Source organism: Copadichromis virginalis, linkage group LG10, assembly GCF_057382275.1.
Source record: "Copadichromis virginalis isolate Kocher_CV1m ecotype Utaka linkage group LG10, C_Virginalis_male_GT1.1, whole genome shotgun sequence".
Classification (NCBI taxonomy): Eukaryota; Metazoa; Chordata; class Actinopteri; order Cichliformes; family Cichlidae; genus Copadichromis; species Copadichromis virginalis.
In genome coordinates this window covers 26,195,044-26,207,711 of record NC_140627.1, presented here as the reverse complement: position 1 = coordinate 26,207,711, position 12,668 = coordinate 26,195,044, and the positions used below count along the sequence as shown (strand labels likewise).

Here is a 12,668-nt window from a genome sequence, read left to right as displayed (position 1 = left end):
ACCCATTCACACACTGGTGATGGCAAGCTACATTGTAGCCACAGCTGCCCTGGGGCGCACTGACAGAGGCGAGGCTGCCGGACACTGGCGCCACTGGGCCCTCTGACCACCACCAGTAGGGTGAAGTGTCTTGCCCAAGGACACAACAGCCAAGACTGTCGGAGCCGGGGCTCGAACCGGCAACCTTCTGATTACAAGACGAACACACACTTCGATCATCGCTCAGAGTTCAGGCTCTTATTCGAGGACACTTTGACATACGGATATTGAAAAGTACTAAATGACCCACTCTATTACTTGAGACACAGCAGCCAAAAACTAATTAAAGACAATTGTTGTTGCTATATTGCAGTTATGATGCCGAAACTAAAATACTGATATTCCTACTCGTATACTGTGTTGTAAATAACTTATATAACTTAGTGTAATTGTTCTTTTTGCACATCTGCAATGGATCCAACATCTGCAACACACAGAGTGGAATACATGGACACTTATGACCAGTTAATGTAAAAACCAGTTAATCTGGAACACTGGTTTCACATTTAACTGTGCCAGCGTCATCCTCACTGTGTTTTTATTTAAAACTGGGTGTTGCTTTGGCTTAATGTTGTCAACCTCTTTTTCACACGCTGCTCCTGAATAAGTTTGTATTGCAGGTCTGTTTTCAGTCGCAAATGTGGGTGAAACGCTCATTGCATAGTTTAGGACATCGGTATGGGACAGAGTCATGAATTAAACGAGGCATTGAAGCAAAGAATTTGTGTCGAGAATTTTTTATAATCGAATTACTTGATAAATCATTGGAGCCCTACTACACTCCAATTCTGGGAGTAATTCATCTGCAGAAAGGTGCAACAATCAAACATAAAGATGAGTTTTTATTCATATGGTAATGTAGAACTGTATAACATAGTTGTGAGAAAGCAATTAGAATGTGGACCACAATAGAGCATTTGTCCTGTTATGGTTTCACCATTGGTTATGTTGGCTTGTTTGCACTTCTCTTGTATAGTGAGTATTTAAAGGTGATTTACAGTTGTATAACTATTTATGTGAAAAAGGAGAGAGAAAATGGAAATAAAACCAAATACATAAAAGATGGTGCCGTCAACCACTGGTACATATTGAAATCTCAGTCTTACAGCTTTTTTAGACCAAAAGGTTCAGGTGAACACCTATTTGCTAATTAAAGGATCTGTACCACACAGTAAGCCATATTACTTTTCAGACAACTGCATTAAAAATGCACCAAAACTCAACAACTGTTTAGTGACTTCTCCTGGCAGAGCTGACAGCTGTTCAGTGTTCTTAGCAGCTTCCCGTGTCATAACGCCTCTCAATCAAAGCTTTCACAACCTTTCACAGCCTCACCAGTTTCAAAATAGACGTACGATAAAATAATTCACCCCATGTAGAGTTGTTTAACAGGCTGCAAACATGCAGTTTAATCCTGGAAATGCGGGCATTTTAACATCAGAGTCCATTGGTGTTGGCTTACTTTTGCAGCCCGCCTCAAGTGGCCATTTAAGGAACTGCAGTTTTTTTTGCATTTTGAGCTGGATTCATGGAGCTTTTGTCCCTCGGTTAACCAAGTCCTGTTATTATTTATGAAACTGTCAATATAAAACGTTTAAAGAGCATACACTTTAGTTTTTGTATATGTTTACACAAAGCGATAAAGTGATGAGTGTTTGGTTGTTTGTTTATTTTATAGCAATCCAATCAGTGAGTCGCTGTACGTAAATGAAAAAACCCTTAACAACGGACTGGGTGAGTGATTTTGCTTTAAAATAATCACAGATTTTTAAAAAGCTGACTGATTTTTGCTTAACACTTTTTACGTGGGTATTTTGTGTTTTTGCAGATGACATTCCAGGAGTGTATGGAAACGTTTTCCCATCGATAGAATTAACAAACGGTACGTCCAGCCTTATATTTTCTGACTCCATTCGAGATGTGAGAAGTCGATTGACGAATAAAGAGTTCAACTCATTCAAACTACTGTTTCACCAAACAGACGACGACGACTATGAAAATTCAGACTTCCTGAAAGATGCAGGTCAGTTTCATTTTTGTCAAGTTTGTGCTTTTGTTCTGTGTTTTTTTTGTAATCACTTAATCGAGAAATTGAAATCAAGAGTCCAAGTAGACGTGAAAACGAAGCATCTGATTGACAAATAACTTGTGGATTATACTGACTAAGAAAAAATAACAGAAAGCAGACCGGTGGTTGAGGACCATAGTATCCCAAAATGTGTGTATGCGTGAAGGAGTCTGGACGGGTACTGAGGAAGGATTTTAAGTGAGAAGAATCTTGTAAGTGATACATACTTACCTGTGAGCCAGTGGAGGTTTAAATTATTATGTAGCAACAAAAGAGGTAATACATACTTCCCCTGGGCAAGGTTATCCAATGGGCATTCTGGGCCCAGGAGTCCAAAGAAGCAAAAAACAAAACAGAAAAAACAAAAGACTCACTGAAATCAATAATAGATCTAAAACGAGGAAAAAATAGGTGAGGCAGGCTGAAGTGAGTAACGCTGATAATCTCTTTATCGTGGCAGCTGTTAGTGGGTGAGATCTATTAGGGAGCAAGTGAACATTTTGTCCCGAAAGCTGACGTGTCAGAAACAGCAAAAATGTGCAAGAGTAAAGATGTGAGTGAATCTGATGAGGTCCAAATTGTGATGGGGTTGAGTGTTCCCAGTCTGGAGTATCTATCAAACCTCAAGAGTTGTGCAAAGAAGGAACGATGGTGAGCCAGCAGCACGGTCATGTGCAGCCAGGGCTCACTGATGCATATGGGGAGCAAAAGCTGGCCTATTCGGTCCAAACCAACAGACGAGCAACGTAGCTCAAATTGCTGAAAAGGTTATGCTGGTTCTGATAGAAAGGTGTAAGAATACAGAGTGCATCACATCACTTGTGTCCTGCCATCATGTGGATGTTATTTTGACCCATAACACCTACCTAAGCTTGTTGCAAGCTGTGGTCACCCTTTCATGGAAACTGTATTCATATATGGCTGTTGCCTCTTTTAGCAGAATAATGCGCCCAGCCACAAACCAGAAATGGTTCAGGAATGATTTGAGGAGCACAACGAGTGTTGACTTGGTCTCCAAATTCTCCAGATCTCAATCCAAACGAGCATCTGTGGGATGTGCTGGACAAACAAGATCGATTGGTGGAGGTCCCACCTCACCACTTCCACGACTTAAAGGATCGTTAGCTAACATCTTGGTGGCAGATACCACACCACAATCCATACCTGTAGGCAGGTCGTCATAATGTTAAATCTAATCGGTGTATATGGATTGCATGTTTTGTTTAATTATTAAAGAAGATGAAAAGCCCTGACTGTCAAGCTCTTGTGCCTATTAGAGGGGGCTATGCACACACATGTGACAAATTAAAGGAATAACCAAAATAACACAGCTAATTTATGAAGGTGTTGGGCAACACAAACAGTTTCAGTGTGCCTCAGCATTGATTCTCCAATTCACCTTTGCAGGGGAGATGGACCAGCGGTCTTCAAAAAAGTATTCGCTTATGTTCTAATGATTTTTTTTCCCTGACCTAATTTTTATTAGTTTTATTCATTTTATTGCATAAGAATCATGTTGATTCCACATGATCTGTGTTTTTTCCTGTAACACAAATCTGTTGTCTCATGTTGAAGTGATTTCATCGTGTTTAGGGTAATGGATTTTCACCTGTAACTGCAACTTTATTTCTTAATGTCAAAATTATTCAAAGGTATTATGTTCTGAGTACACAGGAATACTTTTACTTTAGGTACTTTAAGTTTAATTTCTTGCTACTGCTGAAGCAAAGTGCTACTACTTCTGCTATGGCTAAAATGCAAGTACTACTACTTCTATATTATAATTACAAATACATGTATTATATGCTGACTTAATTCTATGATAAATATATTTTGTACACTGCTCTTCTTTAACTAATACTACCTATAATATCAGTTCTAAATATTTTAAAAGTAGTAATCTAATAAACCAAACATACTTTGTTAATCAAGTGTCTGTATTTTCTCAGCATTACAGTTACAAAACTGGAACTGGAACTTGAATCAACACAATTAGCAAAAAAATACCTCGGTACTCTTTTTCCATGGAAAATTTTGCGTCATCACTGAGAGTTACAAACTGTCTAAAATCTTTCATCTTTATAAAATGATCAGTGTGGCTGCTCTACCAGGTGTAACAATAAAGTTTAACATCCAGGCATCCGTGAAAACAGAATTTATGAAGTTTAGTGGAGCTTGAAGTTAGCAGAGATTTAGCTCTTTGTGTCAAAGTAACTGAGGATAAAACAGAAAAACATGAAGGAGATTTTCCTGGCCTGGCTTTTTACAGTAGATAACATTAAAAATATTCTGCAGTAGAACAAAAACTGAAGAAAACCATGAATCAGCATATGAACATTACCTGATGCTGCTGAAGTGAAGCAGAGCAAAGTTACAGAGGTTTTACTAGAGACACAGCTAAGCCTTTTGCAGTTCGGCATAATTTTAAAAAGTTTGACATTTCTTGTTGGAAGTCATTTTTTTTAAAAAAAGACAGTGGCTGACAGCGCTGTAAACAACGTTAGACTGGAGGGCAATAAGCTAGCAAATAATGCAGAAAACAGAGATTTGAGATGGGAAATACATTGAGAGAGAGAACTGTGCAGGAAATGTGATTTCATCGTGGTGGAAGCAAAACAGCAAAAGTAAGAGAGAATTCATGACGATGTTTACGTGAAGTGTAGCTTTGATCTTCTTTTGCTTCCGGTTCGGTGAATTTTGGTCACAATGATGAAACCTGCAGCTTCAGAATCTGTGAGCTGTCAGCTTTCAGCCCAGATGGCGTGTCTGTTGGGTGAGGATGCCGACATCTCGCAGATTCTGATGCGTCGGGTCTGCGCTTTGTGTTTACGTCTTTGTGTGGAATCCGTTTACTCTCATTTGCTTTTTTAGCTCTTTAGTGGTTGCTGAAATAGTTTTGTGAGCTTTAACCTGAAATTCTGGCGTTTCTGGCAAAATACATTTATATTTAAAAATCGATTCAGTATTTAATGAATCTATATCGCTTTATTCAAGCTAAAATCGATTTTAATTGGAAAACTGATTATCGAAACCCACCTGTAATAATGATTTGCTATGTGGTGGCTAGCTACACAGCTATGGTTAGCATAATATAAAGACAGTGAAGCTGGAGGACGAACGTTAAAAAAAGTTCAAAAGTTAACGTGAGGGTTCCCGATGGTTTGGGACAAATGCAACTGCATGGCAGGATGCTGTAAACAGACCAAACTTCAGTCAGGAGAACAACTGAGATATTGTGGATGGATTATTGTTCAGATTAAACAGAACAAGATACAAAGCATTAAAACAAGTTAAAGACACAACAGCCTTAATAAATGCAGAGTAGTTTAGACCGGGAAGCAAGGTTCATACGTCATCACTTAACAACTGGATACTAATTGCTTAACGCTTTATTTTAATAACAATAACTAAAGTAAATGAACCTTGTAACGCTTTAAGAGCTGCACAATATTGTCACATAATAAAAAATGAAAAATGTTTCTTACCTATATATCATATCTTAGGTCACACTTTTTAACTAGCTGCTTAAAGCCCTGCTTTTCCACCATGTAACCACATCAGTAACTTACATCCGTTTACTCTTCCTGTTTGTTCCCGAACAGTTTTATTATCAGATGTAGGTAACCCGTGGGACAAGAAGCTCCATCTAGCATGTAAAAAGTCATATTTCCTCAGCCGAAAGACTCGGGGTTTTTTTTGCATAGAAGCTTTTTGTTTTCTTGTTATCCCACAAAATAAGATGAAGTCCAGGTCCCAGCTACATCAACTACAGCGTTTCACTGCCTTTCTTTATCACTGCAGCCCCTTCATGAGTTCATGGCAGAGTTTTAGTAGCTACATCATCCTATCTGTATGCACATTTGTAGAGGCTTTGGCTACATGCTACTAATGTTACACACTTTCAAGAGACCAGCTACATCAACATTAAGGAGCTGCAGCAGTCTTTAGTGGAAAAATATAAACTAAATCTATTTTTTTAATATCCCAAAATGACTATGACCTTAGGTGTATGTTGTTTGTCTTATTATGTGGCAATAGACACATAATAAGACAAGCCAATCATATTACCCATTTTACATTAGCTTGTTTAAATGCTAACATACTGACACTAACGCAAGTTTGTTACACTCAGTTAACAACACTCACACAAAAATAATACTACAACCATCTTAACTAACTCATTGACTAACTAATTTGAAAACAGTTAATGTTAGCTAATTTATGTTTCTCTTTAATGTTAGCCGATATGTCAGCACACACACACACACACACACACACACACACACACACACACACACACACAAAACAAAAAAAACCAAAACAAAAATATTAGTAATTAGTAATATTTGCTGTGAAGCAAAGCAAATGATTCACATCATTTTCAAACTCCTCAAATCTTTTATTGAGTGTATATATTCACTCAGGGATTTGATTAGGACTGAGATCTAGCTGTGGAGGCTCTTTGAGTATAGTGAACTCATTGTCGTGTTCAAGAAACCAGGTTTATGATGATTTGAGCTTTGAGAAATGGTGCATTTTCCTGCTGTAAGCAGCCACTAGACGACGGGTAAACTGTGCTCATAAAGGGATGGACATGATCAGCAAGAATACTCAGGTAGGCTGTTGCGTTTACATGATGCTTAGTTTATACTAGGGGGCCAAGAGAATATCCCCCACACCATTATACCACCAGAAGCCTAAACGTAGGATAGATCCATGCTTTTATGTTGTTTATGCCAAATTCTGACCCTAACATCCAAATGTCACGGCAGATATCGAGAATCATCAGACCGAAAAAAAATCATCACACCATCTTCTGTAGTCCAATTTTGGTGATGCGTGCAAATAGTAGCTTCAGTTTCCTGTTCTTAGCTGACAGGAGTAGCACTTGATGAGGCCTGTTGCTGCTGCAGCCCATCCTCTTTGAATTCGAAAGAAAAAGAAGCACACTGATTCACAGGAGGTCTTCGCGTCTCCTAATATTAGTAAACATCGGTTTTGTGTAACACTTACCATGATTGCTTAAAACCTACGGAGCCCCTCTGATGACATGGTCCAAAAATTAAATAAGTAGTCCACAATTGTTCAGGGACTCTAGGTCACTCAGATCCCTGACAATTTTAGGCTGGGAATGAGCTACAAATGCATTTTGAAAAGCCTGGCACTGCAAGGAACCATTATTCCAGAGAGACATTTAAACAGGATATTGAGAGCCCAGTTGCTTTGCAGACGTAAATACGACCCGGACGCTGGGATAGATTTTATTGTCAACCAACTGCAAGGGCCTGGGAAGGATCACGGTCAAGTGTTTCGTTCCCACAAATTAGCATTTCGTGGGCACGTTACACCTATTTCGTGCCCACGAAGTAGTATTTTGTGGCCACAATTTATTTATTTTTTTGGACCATGTCATCAGAGGGGCTCCGTAAAAACCAGTCATTGTAGTGTCTCACATTAGGCCAATAATAGTAGACCTGTGCTACATTTGTCCAGCTAGGCAACACATATTTCTGCATAAGAGATACATGAGACACCCTTTAAATAAGCAAATTTCATGTTTAAAACATGGAAATGCAGCCAAAATGGACCATACAATGGCCTCAGTGAACACATCAGCACATAAGTAGAGATGAGGAAACTCAATCACATTAGATATTAATATTACTATGAGTAAATTATATATATTATATATTCTGTTACATGGTTTAAAGAATACAATGTGATAATCACACATGAGAACGCTGTTTCCAGTTATACAAATTTATTTTATTTCACTATTAAAGAAACCAATTATGTGAATAAAAGCTCACCACAAGAACATCTCCCAACCCAGTCTTACAAAGTTGCAGTTACAATAAAAAACTGTTGGTGAGCTAAAAAACAATCCTGGTGCTGATGCTTGTCATTGAACGTTTTGGACAGAGCTCTTGATTGAAATGCCTACCGTTGTGTGTAGGCATTTCGGTCCAGATGTTATGGAGTTCAGTTCAGCTAAGATGTATTTCTAAAGCACCGGATCGCAAAAATAGCCGCTTCTCGGCTGTTTATATTGTAAGGTAAAGACCATACAATATAAGAGAGAAAACCCCCCAACAATCAGATGAGACACCCTTTAAATAAGCAAACCCTTGATGACAGTGTCTGTGAAGGTTATCAGTCATCAAGGCCATAGTAGTCTAAGGAGCTTGGAAAGAAAAGCGCCTGGACTTCTTTAAGTTAAAGAAGTCCAGGCGCTTTTCTCCAAGATCCTTAGACTTGGTGACGGTGGGAAAGAAAAACTCCCTTTTAACAGGAAGAAACTTTCGGCAGAACCAGGCTCAGTGAGGGGCGGCCATCTGCCTCGACCGGTTGGGGGGGGGGCACAGCTGTTATAACCCCTGACGCAGCATAGCTTCTAATTCTGAAAGATACGTAGATACCTTAAACCTGCATTCTATGCAGGACACCAAGCGATGACACGACTTGCAGTACTATAGGAGTCTATGCAGAAACAGTTTTCTCTCTTGAATCTCTGTAATTTTTTTGCTACTGAGTGTCTGGGTGCAGTCACTCATTTTGGGCCAATTAAATCAAATGAACTTCCATTGTCTAAGTTATAGCCCTATTGAACTTGCGTTAACCAGCTTTAATAGGGAGGGCCAAAGTCGTAGTTGTGCTAAATTTCCTCGAATTCTCCTCTGAGATTTTCCTTTGTTCTTGAAAGTTCTTTTCCATTTGTCTCATCGCTTCCCGTCCATTCCACATCTTTTTGGTAAGGTCACTAACCGTATTTTCTAAGGCCTTATTTTGTTGTTTGAGTATGTCAACTTGGACATCGTAGTTGTTTATCAGATTGTTATGTTCTTCCTGTGAAACTTTGGGAGTCTGAGCTTGGGTTTGCAACGCCATGTCTTCTGTTTTCAAGGCTTCCTGTAAATCATACAGATTTTTCTTGACCTCTTCAAGCTCTCTTTTCATTTCCTCAAATTCATGGCACAACAACTCCTTTTCTCTGTTGGTCACGTTAAAATCATGTTGGGAGTCTTTCTCAGTGGCTTTGGAGATCCGTGATTCTCCTTTCACACCCTCATCGTGTGGTTTCAGTTCTTTTTGAGAATCACCACTCCTTTTGGAAAGCTCCTGGAGGTCCTGTTCAAGAAGTTCGTTATGCCGCCACAATATGTCAATTTCATGTGCAAAGCATTGGCGTTCCAGGGTCTGTCTGAGCTGTTCACTGTCCGTTGTTTTGTTTTCCTCATTCATGATCCTTTTTCTTTCTTCACTCTCTTGTAACTCTTTAAAGGCTGTGTTTGCCTGATGGAGCTCAGTTTTAACAGCCTGTATTTCCTGTTGCATGTCATCTTTTTCCTTTTCAAAGTCCCTTTTCAGCTCACACATGCGTTTTACCGTCACATCATTTTCCTCTCTTAAAGACTGGTTGTCCTTTTCCATGTCTCCCACTTTTATAACCAAGCCTGTCTTGCTGCTTTGCAACTCTCTGATTTCTGCCTCCATTTCCTGCATCACCTCTTTCTGTTGCTGGATCTCTTTGGTTTTGGAGCTGTTTAAATCCTTTAGAATTTGGTTCCAATATTCCAGCTCTTGAATTTTGAAGTGAATTGTTTCATTCTCTAGTTGCAGGTCTCTTTTCCTCTTGTTTTTAGAGAACCCACTTCGTTTGAAGAGAACTTCAATGTTTTTTTGGAGAATCTTGTTCTCATTTATGAGCTCTCTTTTTTGCTCCTTAAGGTCGGCGTTCTCGACTTTAAGGTCACGTATGGTAGAGTTTTGTTGTTTGAGAGTTTTATTCTCATTTTTCAGCTCTTTGATTTGCTGTTGAAGTTTTTCGTTCTCGGCTCTCATGTTGCATGCAACAGGATTTGACAGACTCATATTTCAAATTGAAGTTGATGCTAAATCTCTGTACCAACTAAAAGATTTTTTAAAAATACGGTCAACTGTGTCAGAAACGGAAGTTTCGAGTAGTTTAAGTGTTTTCCTGCCTAGTGAATTCTTCCACTATCTTTGAAAGACTGACAAGAGTGAGAACCTCTCCCCTATTTATAGGTTTTCGTGTGCTGATGTCATAAAGAAGACCAGAGATTAAAGGGATTCTGCCACTAAAAGTTATTCCACGCAATAATTTGCATTCATAACAGTTTCAAACGAAAGCTCAGCAACACTGACGTCAAGTAACATCAACCAGATGACGTGAGCAGGGCATTTTGGGGAACCCAGAGTGTTTCCAGCTGATTAAATACCATAAAAGACGTAATTATTTTAACGCCATATAAGTAGTAGCACTTATATGGCGTTGGACGTCTTTATTTGCATACTCACCCAGTATAACCACAAGACCAAAATACTGCCATATATAACATGTCTAACTTTTCTGGCTGATAACATCACAGGAGCACTAACAGAAAATGGCCCACTGAGGATGCTTATAGGTTCCAGAGTCCTGTGAACGTCTAATTGGCTGCCTCACTATATTACTTCACACAGCTTTCAACCAACAGTAAATGTGGTGCCATATTACTGACTACCTGGGGCATTTGCTTTATACAGTAACAGCCAACATGTTACAGCAGCTGCTTGGAAATCTCAAGCACTCAGATATATGATTTAAATGCAACAGAGGAACAAAGAGCACGGTGAAAAAGTCTTGTGCTACCTTTCATTTCTTTATATTTTGTCAGGAAAATGGGAAATAAGTGTCACAACTGATGAAGACCATCAGAAAGCCTGGAAAACTATTGCTTAAGACCACTTTCAAAAATAAGAAATGTGGCTCCTTGGAAAAAAATATATATAAGCGTGGCTTAAGACTTTTCCACAGTACGGTGACTGTGAAAACATTCATTTAAAGGCCTGCTTTCAGCTGTGCTTAAGCAGAGCTGCCCAGGTTTTAGTTGACCTCACAGCCCAGTTTGTCAGTGGTGCTAGTTTCAGTCATTATGCAAATGTGTCAATGGTCTGGACGTGTTTTCATCATTAACCACTTATGCACATGTTTTACAGATGAGGCAGATTACGTAAATCAAGATGTTGAAAGAAGCATCGGTGAGAAGATGTGACCATCCTGGACAGCTCTGCAAGTTATCTGGTGGAAAACTGAAGCTGAAAACTGCTACTTTAAAAAAAGATTCTCATGTCTGTCTGACTGATGTGCAAATAACATGCACAGATGCTTTTGGACAGTGAAAGTGAAAACCAAGTCTGCCACCTGGTGGTGAAATAAATCAATTTAAATATAGTGTAAACAAATTTGTGTTTTGCTTTTTTTAAAATCTTTGATAAAAACCTTTTTCTTAAAAAAAAAGGTTTCCATTTTTTAATCCAGTCTGTATACGTAAAAAAAAATGAGTGATGAAAATGATAAAAAAAAAAACATGATCAAATTAACTGAAACTGACCACACATAGGCTATTATTTGCTTTTTCTGCTCATATTCTAGAATTTTTTCAAATTTATGACACTGATCCCTGTGAAAAAAGTATAATGTATTACAGAGGAAGTAGACTTTATTAAATTATATACATGCAATAATTTATAGTTGTGGTCAGAAGTTTACATACTCTCATCATGGGCATGAAGGTCATGGTATTTTGGGGCTTTCAATGATTTCTCTGAACTGATCTTTTTCCAGGGTGGAATGATTGTACAACATCTTTAATGACTTTAGAAAACTGGGTGCACAAGTTTGAATCTATTTTGGATTTTCTCTAATCCGGCTCAAGTATATACATACACTTCCACTAATCTTTGGTTAAATATCCATTGGTAAGCTTCTGGAATACATTTCCTGGATATTTGATTACTCTTCTTGGCAGTATTGGTAGAGTTCATTTAAACTGATTGGTTTCCTGGCACAGGCACGGACCTGACGTTTAAGCACAGTCCACAAATTTCCAATAGGGCTGAAGTCGGGGCTTTGGGAAGGCCATCCCAGAAGCTTTGTTAGCCTGCTCTATCCTATTCTGAAATCAGTTCTCATGTGTGTTTGGGATCATTGTCCTGCTGGAACACAAGTTTGAGTTTTTTTTAAATATTTGAGTATATGTATATATTTCAGTTTGTATGTATACTTCTGACTCTGTGTGGAATAAAGAAAATCCAAAAGATTAACATGTATGCTGTACAATCTGGAAAAAGATCAAAGACATTCCCATGACATTTATGATCATTGTGTGTAAACTTCTCACCAAAACTATATGTGCAACAAAAACACAAAGGATTGATTCCAAGTATGTCTCTCTCTGTAGTAATTAACTTATTTTATTGTTAATAAAATAAAGTTATTTGATTAACTTCTTTTTGGTTTTATTTTTGTTTTGCAAGTTCGCAACAGTGTTTCAGTTTTACTTTGTTTTTTTTAAACATTTTGGTTCCATTTAATGACATTTTTCAAACCTATTTTTAGTCATTATAATAACCGTGGTGTTCAAGTACATTATGTTTACACAGTGATTCTATGCGGTAAATAATAAAGCCAGAGAGGTTTTTCTTCTTAACAAAGCCAGAGTCATGTAAATCATTTCATCTTTAATGGATTGTTTTGACATGTTGGTGAAAGTCTTCA

The 12,668-nt window shown here is 38.3% G+C and overlaps 1 protein-coding gene across 6 annotated transcripts in view; it reads left to right on the top strand.

The window, feature by feature from the left end:
* LOC146700603 (uncharacterized) overlaps positions 1–12,214 on the top strand; it is a 32,095-nt gene extending 19,881 nt beyond the window's left edge. For 4 of the 6 annotated variants that reach the window (XM_085470858.1, XM_085470859.1, XM_085470863.1 and 1 more), the window contains 4 exons: positions 1,718–1,773; positions 1,868–1,921; positions 2,021–2,062; positions 11,108–12,214. In XM_085470858.1, coding sequence (XP_085326984.1) covers positions 1,718–1,773; positions 1,868–1,921; positions 2,021–2,062; positions 11,108–11,163 — 208 coding nt within the window. In that variant the 3' untranslated portion in view covers positions 11,164–12,214. Of the gene's footprint in view, positions 1–1,717; positions 1,774–1,867; positions 1,922–2,020; positions 2,063–3,044; positions 3,357–11,107 lie in introns of those variants that run through there. The other 2 variants (XM_085470862.1, XM_085470860.1) reach the window with 2 other exon arrangements.
* Positions 12,215–12,668: the final 454 nt, after the last annotated feature.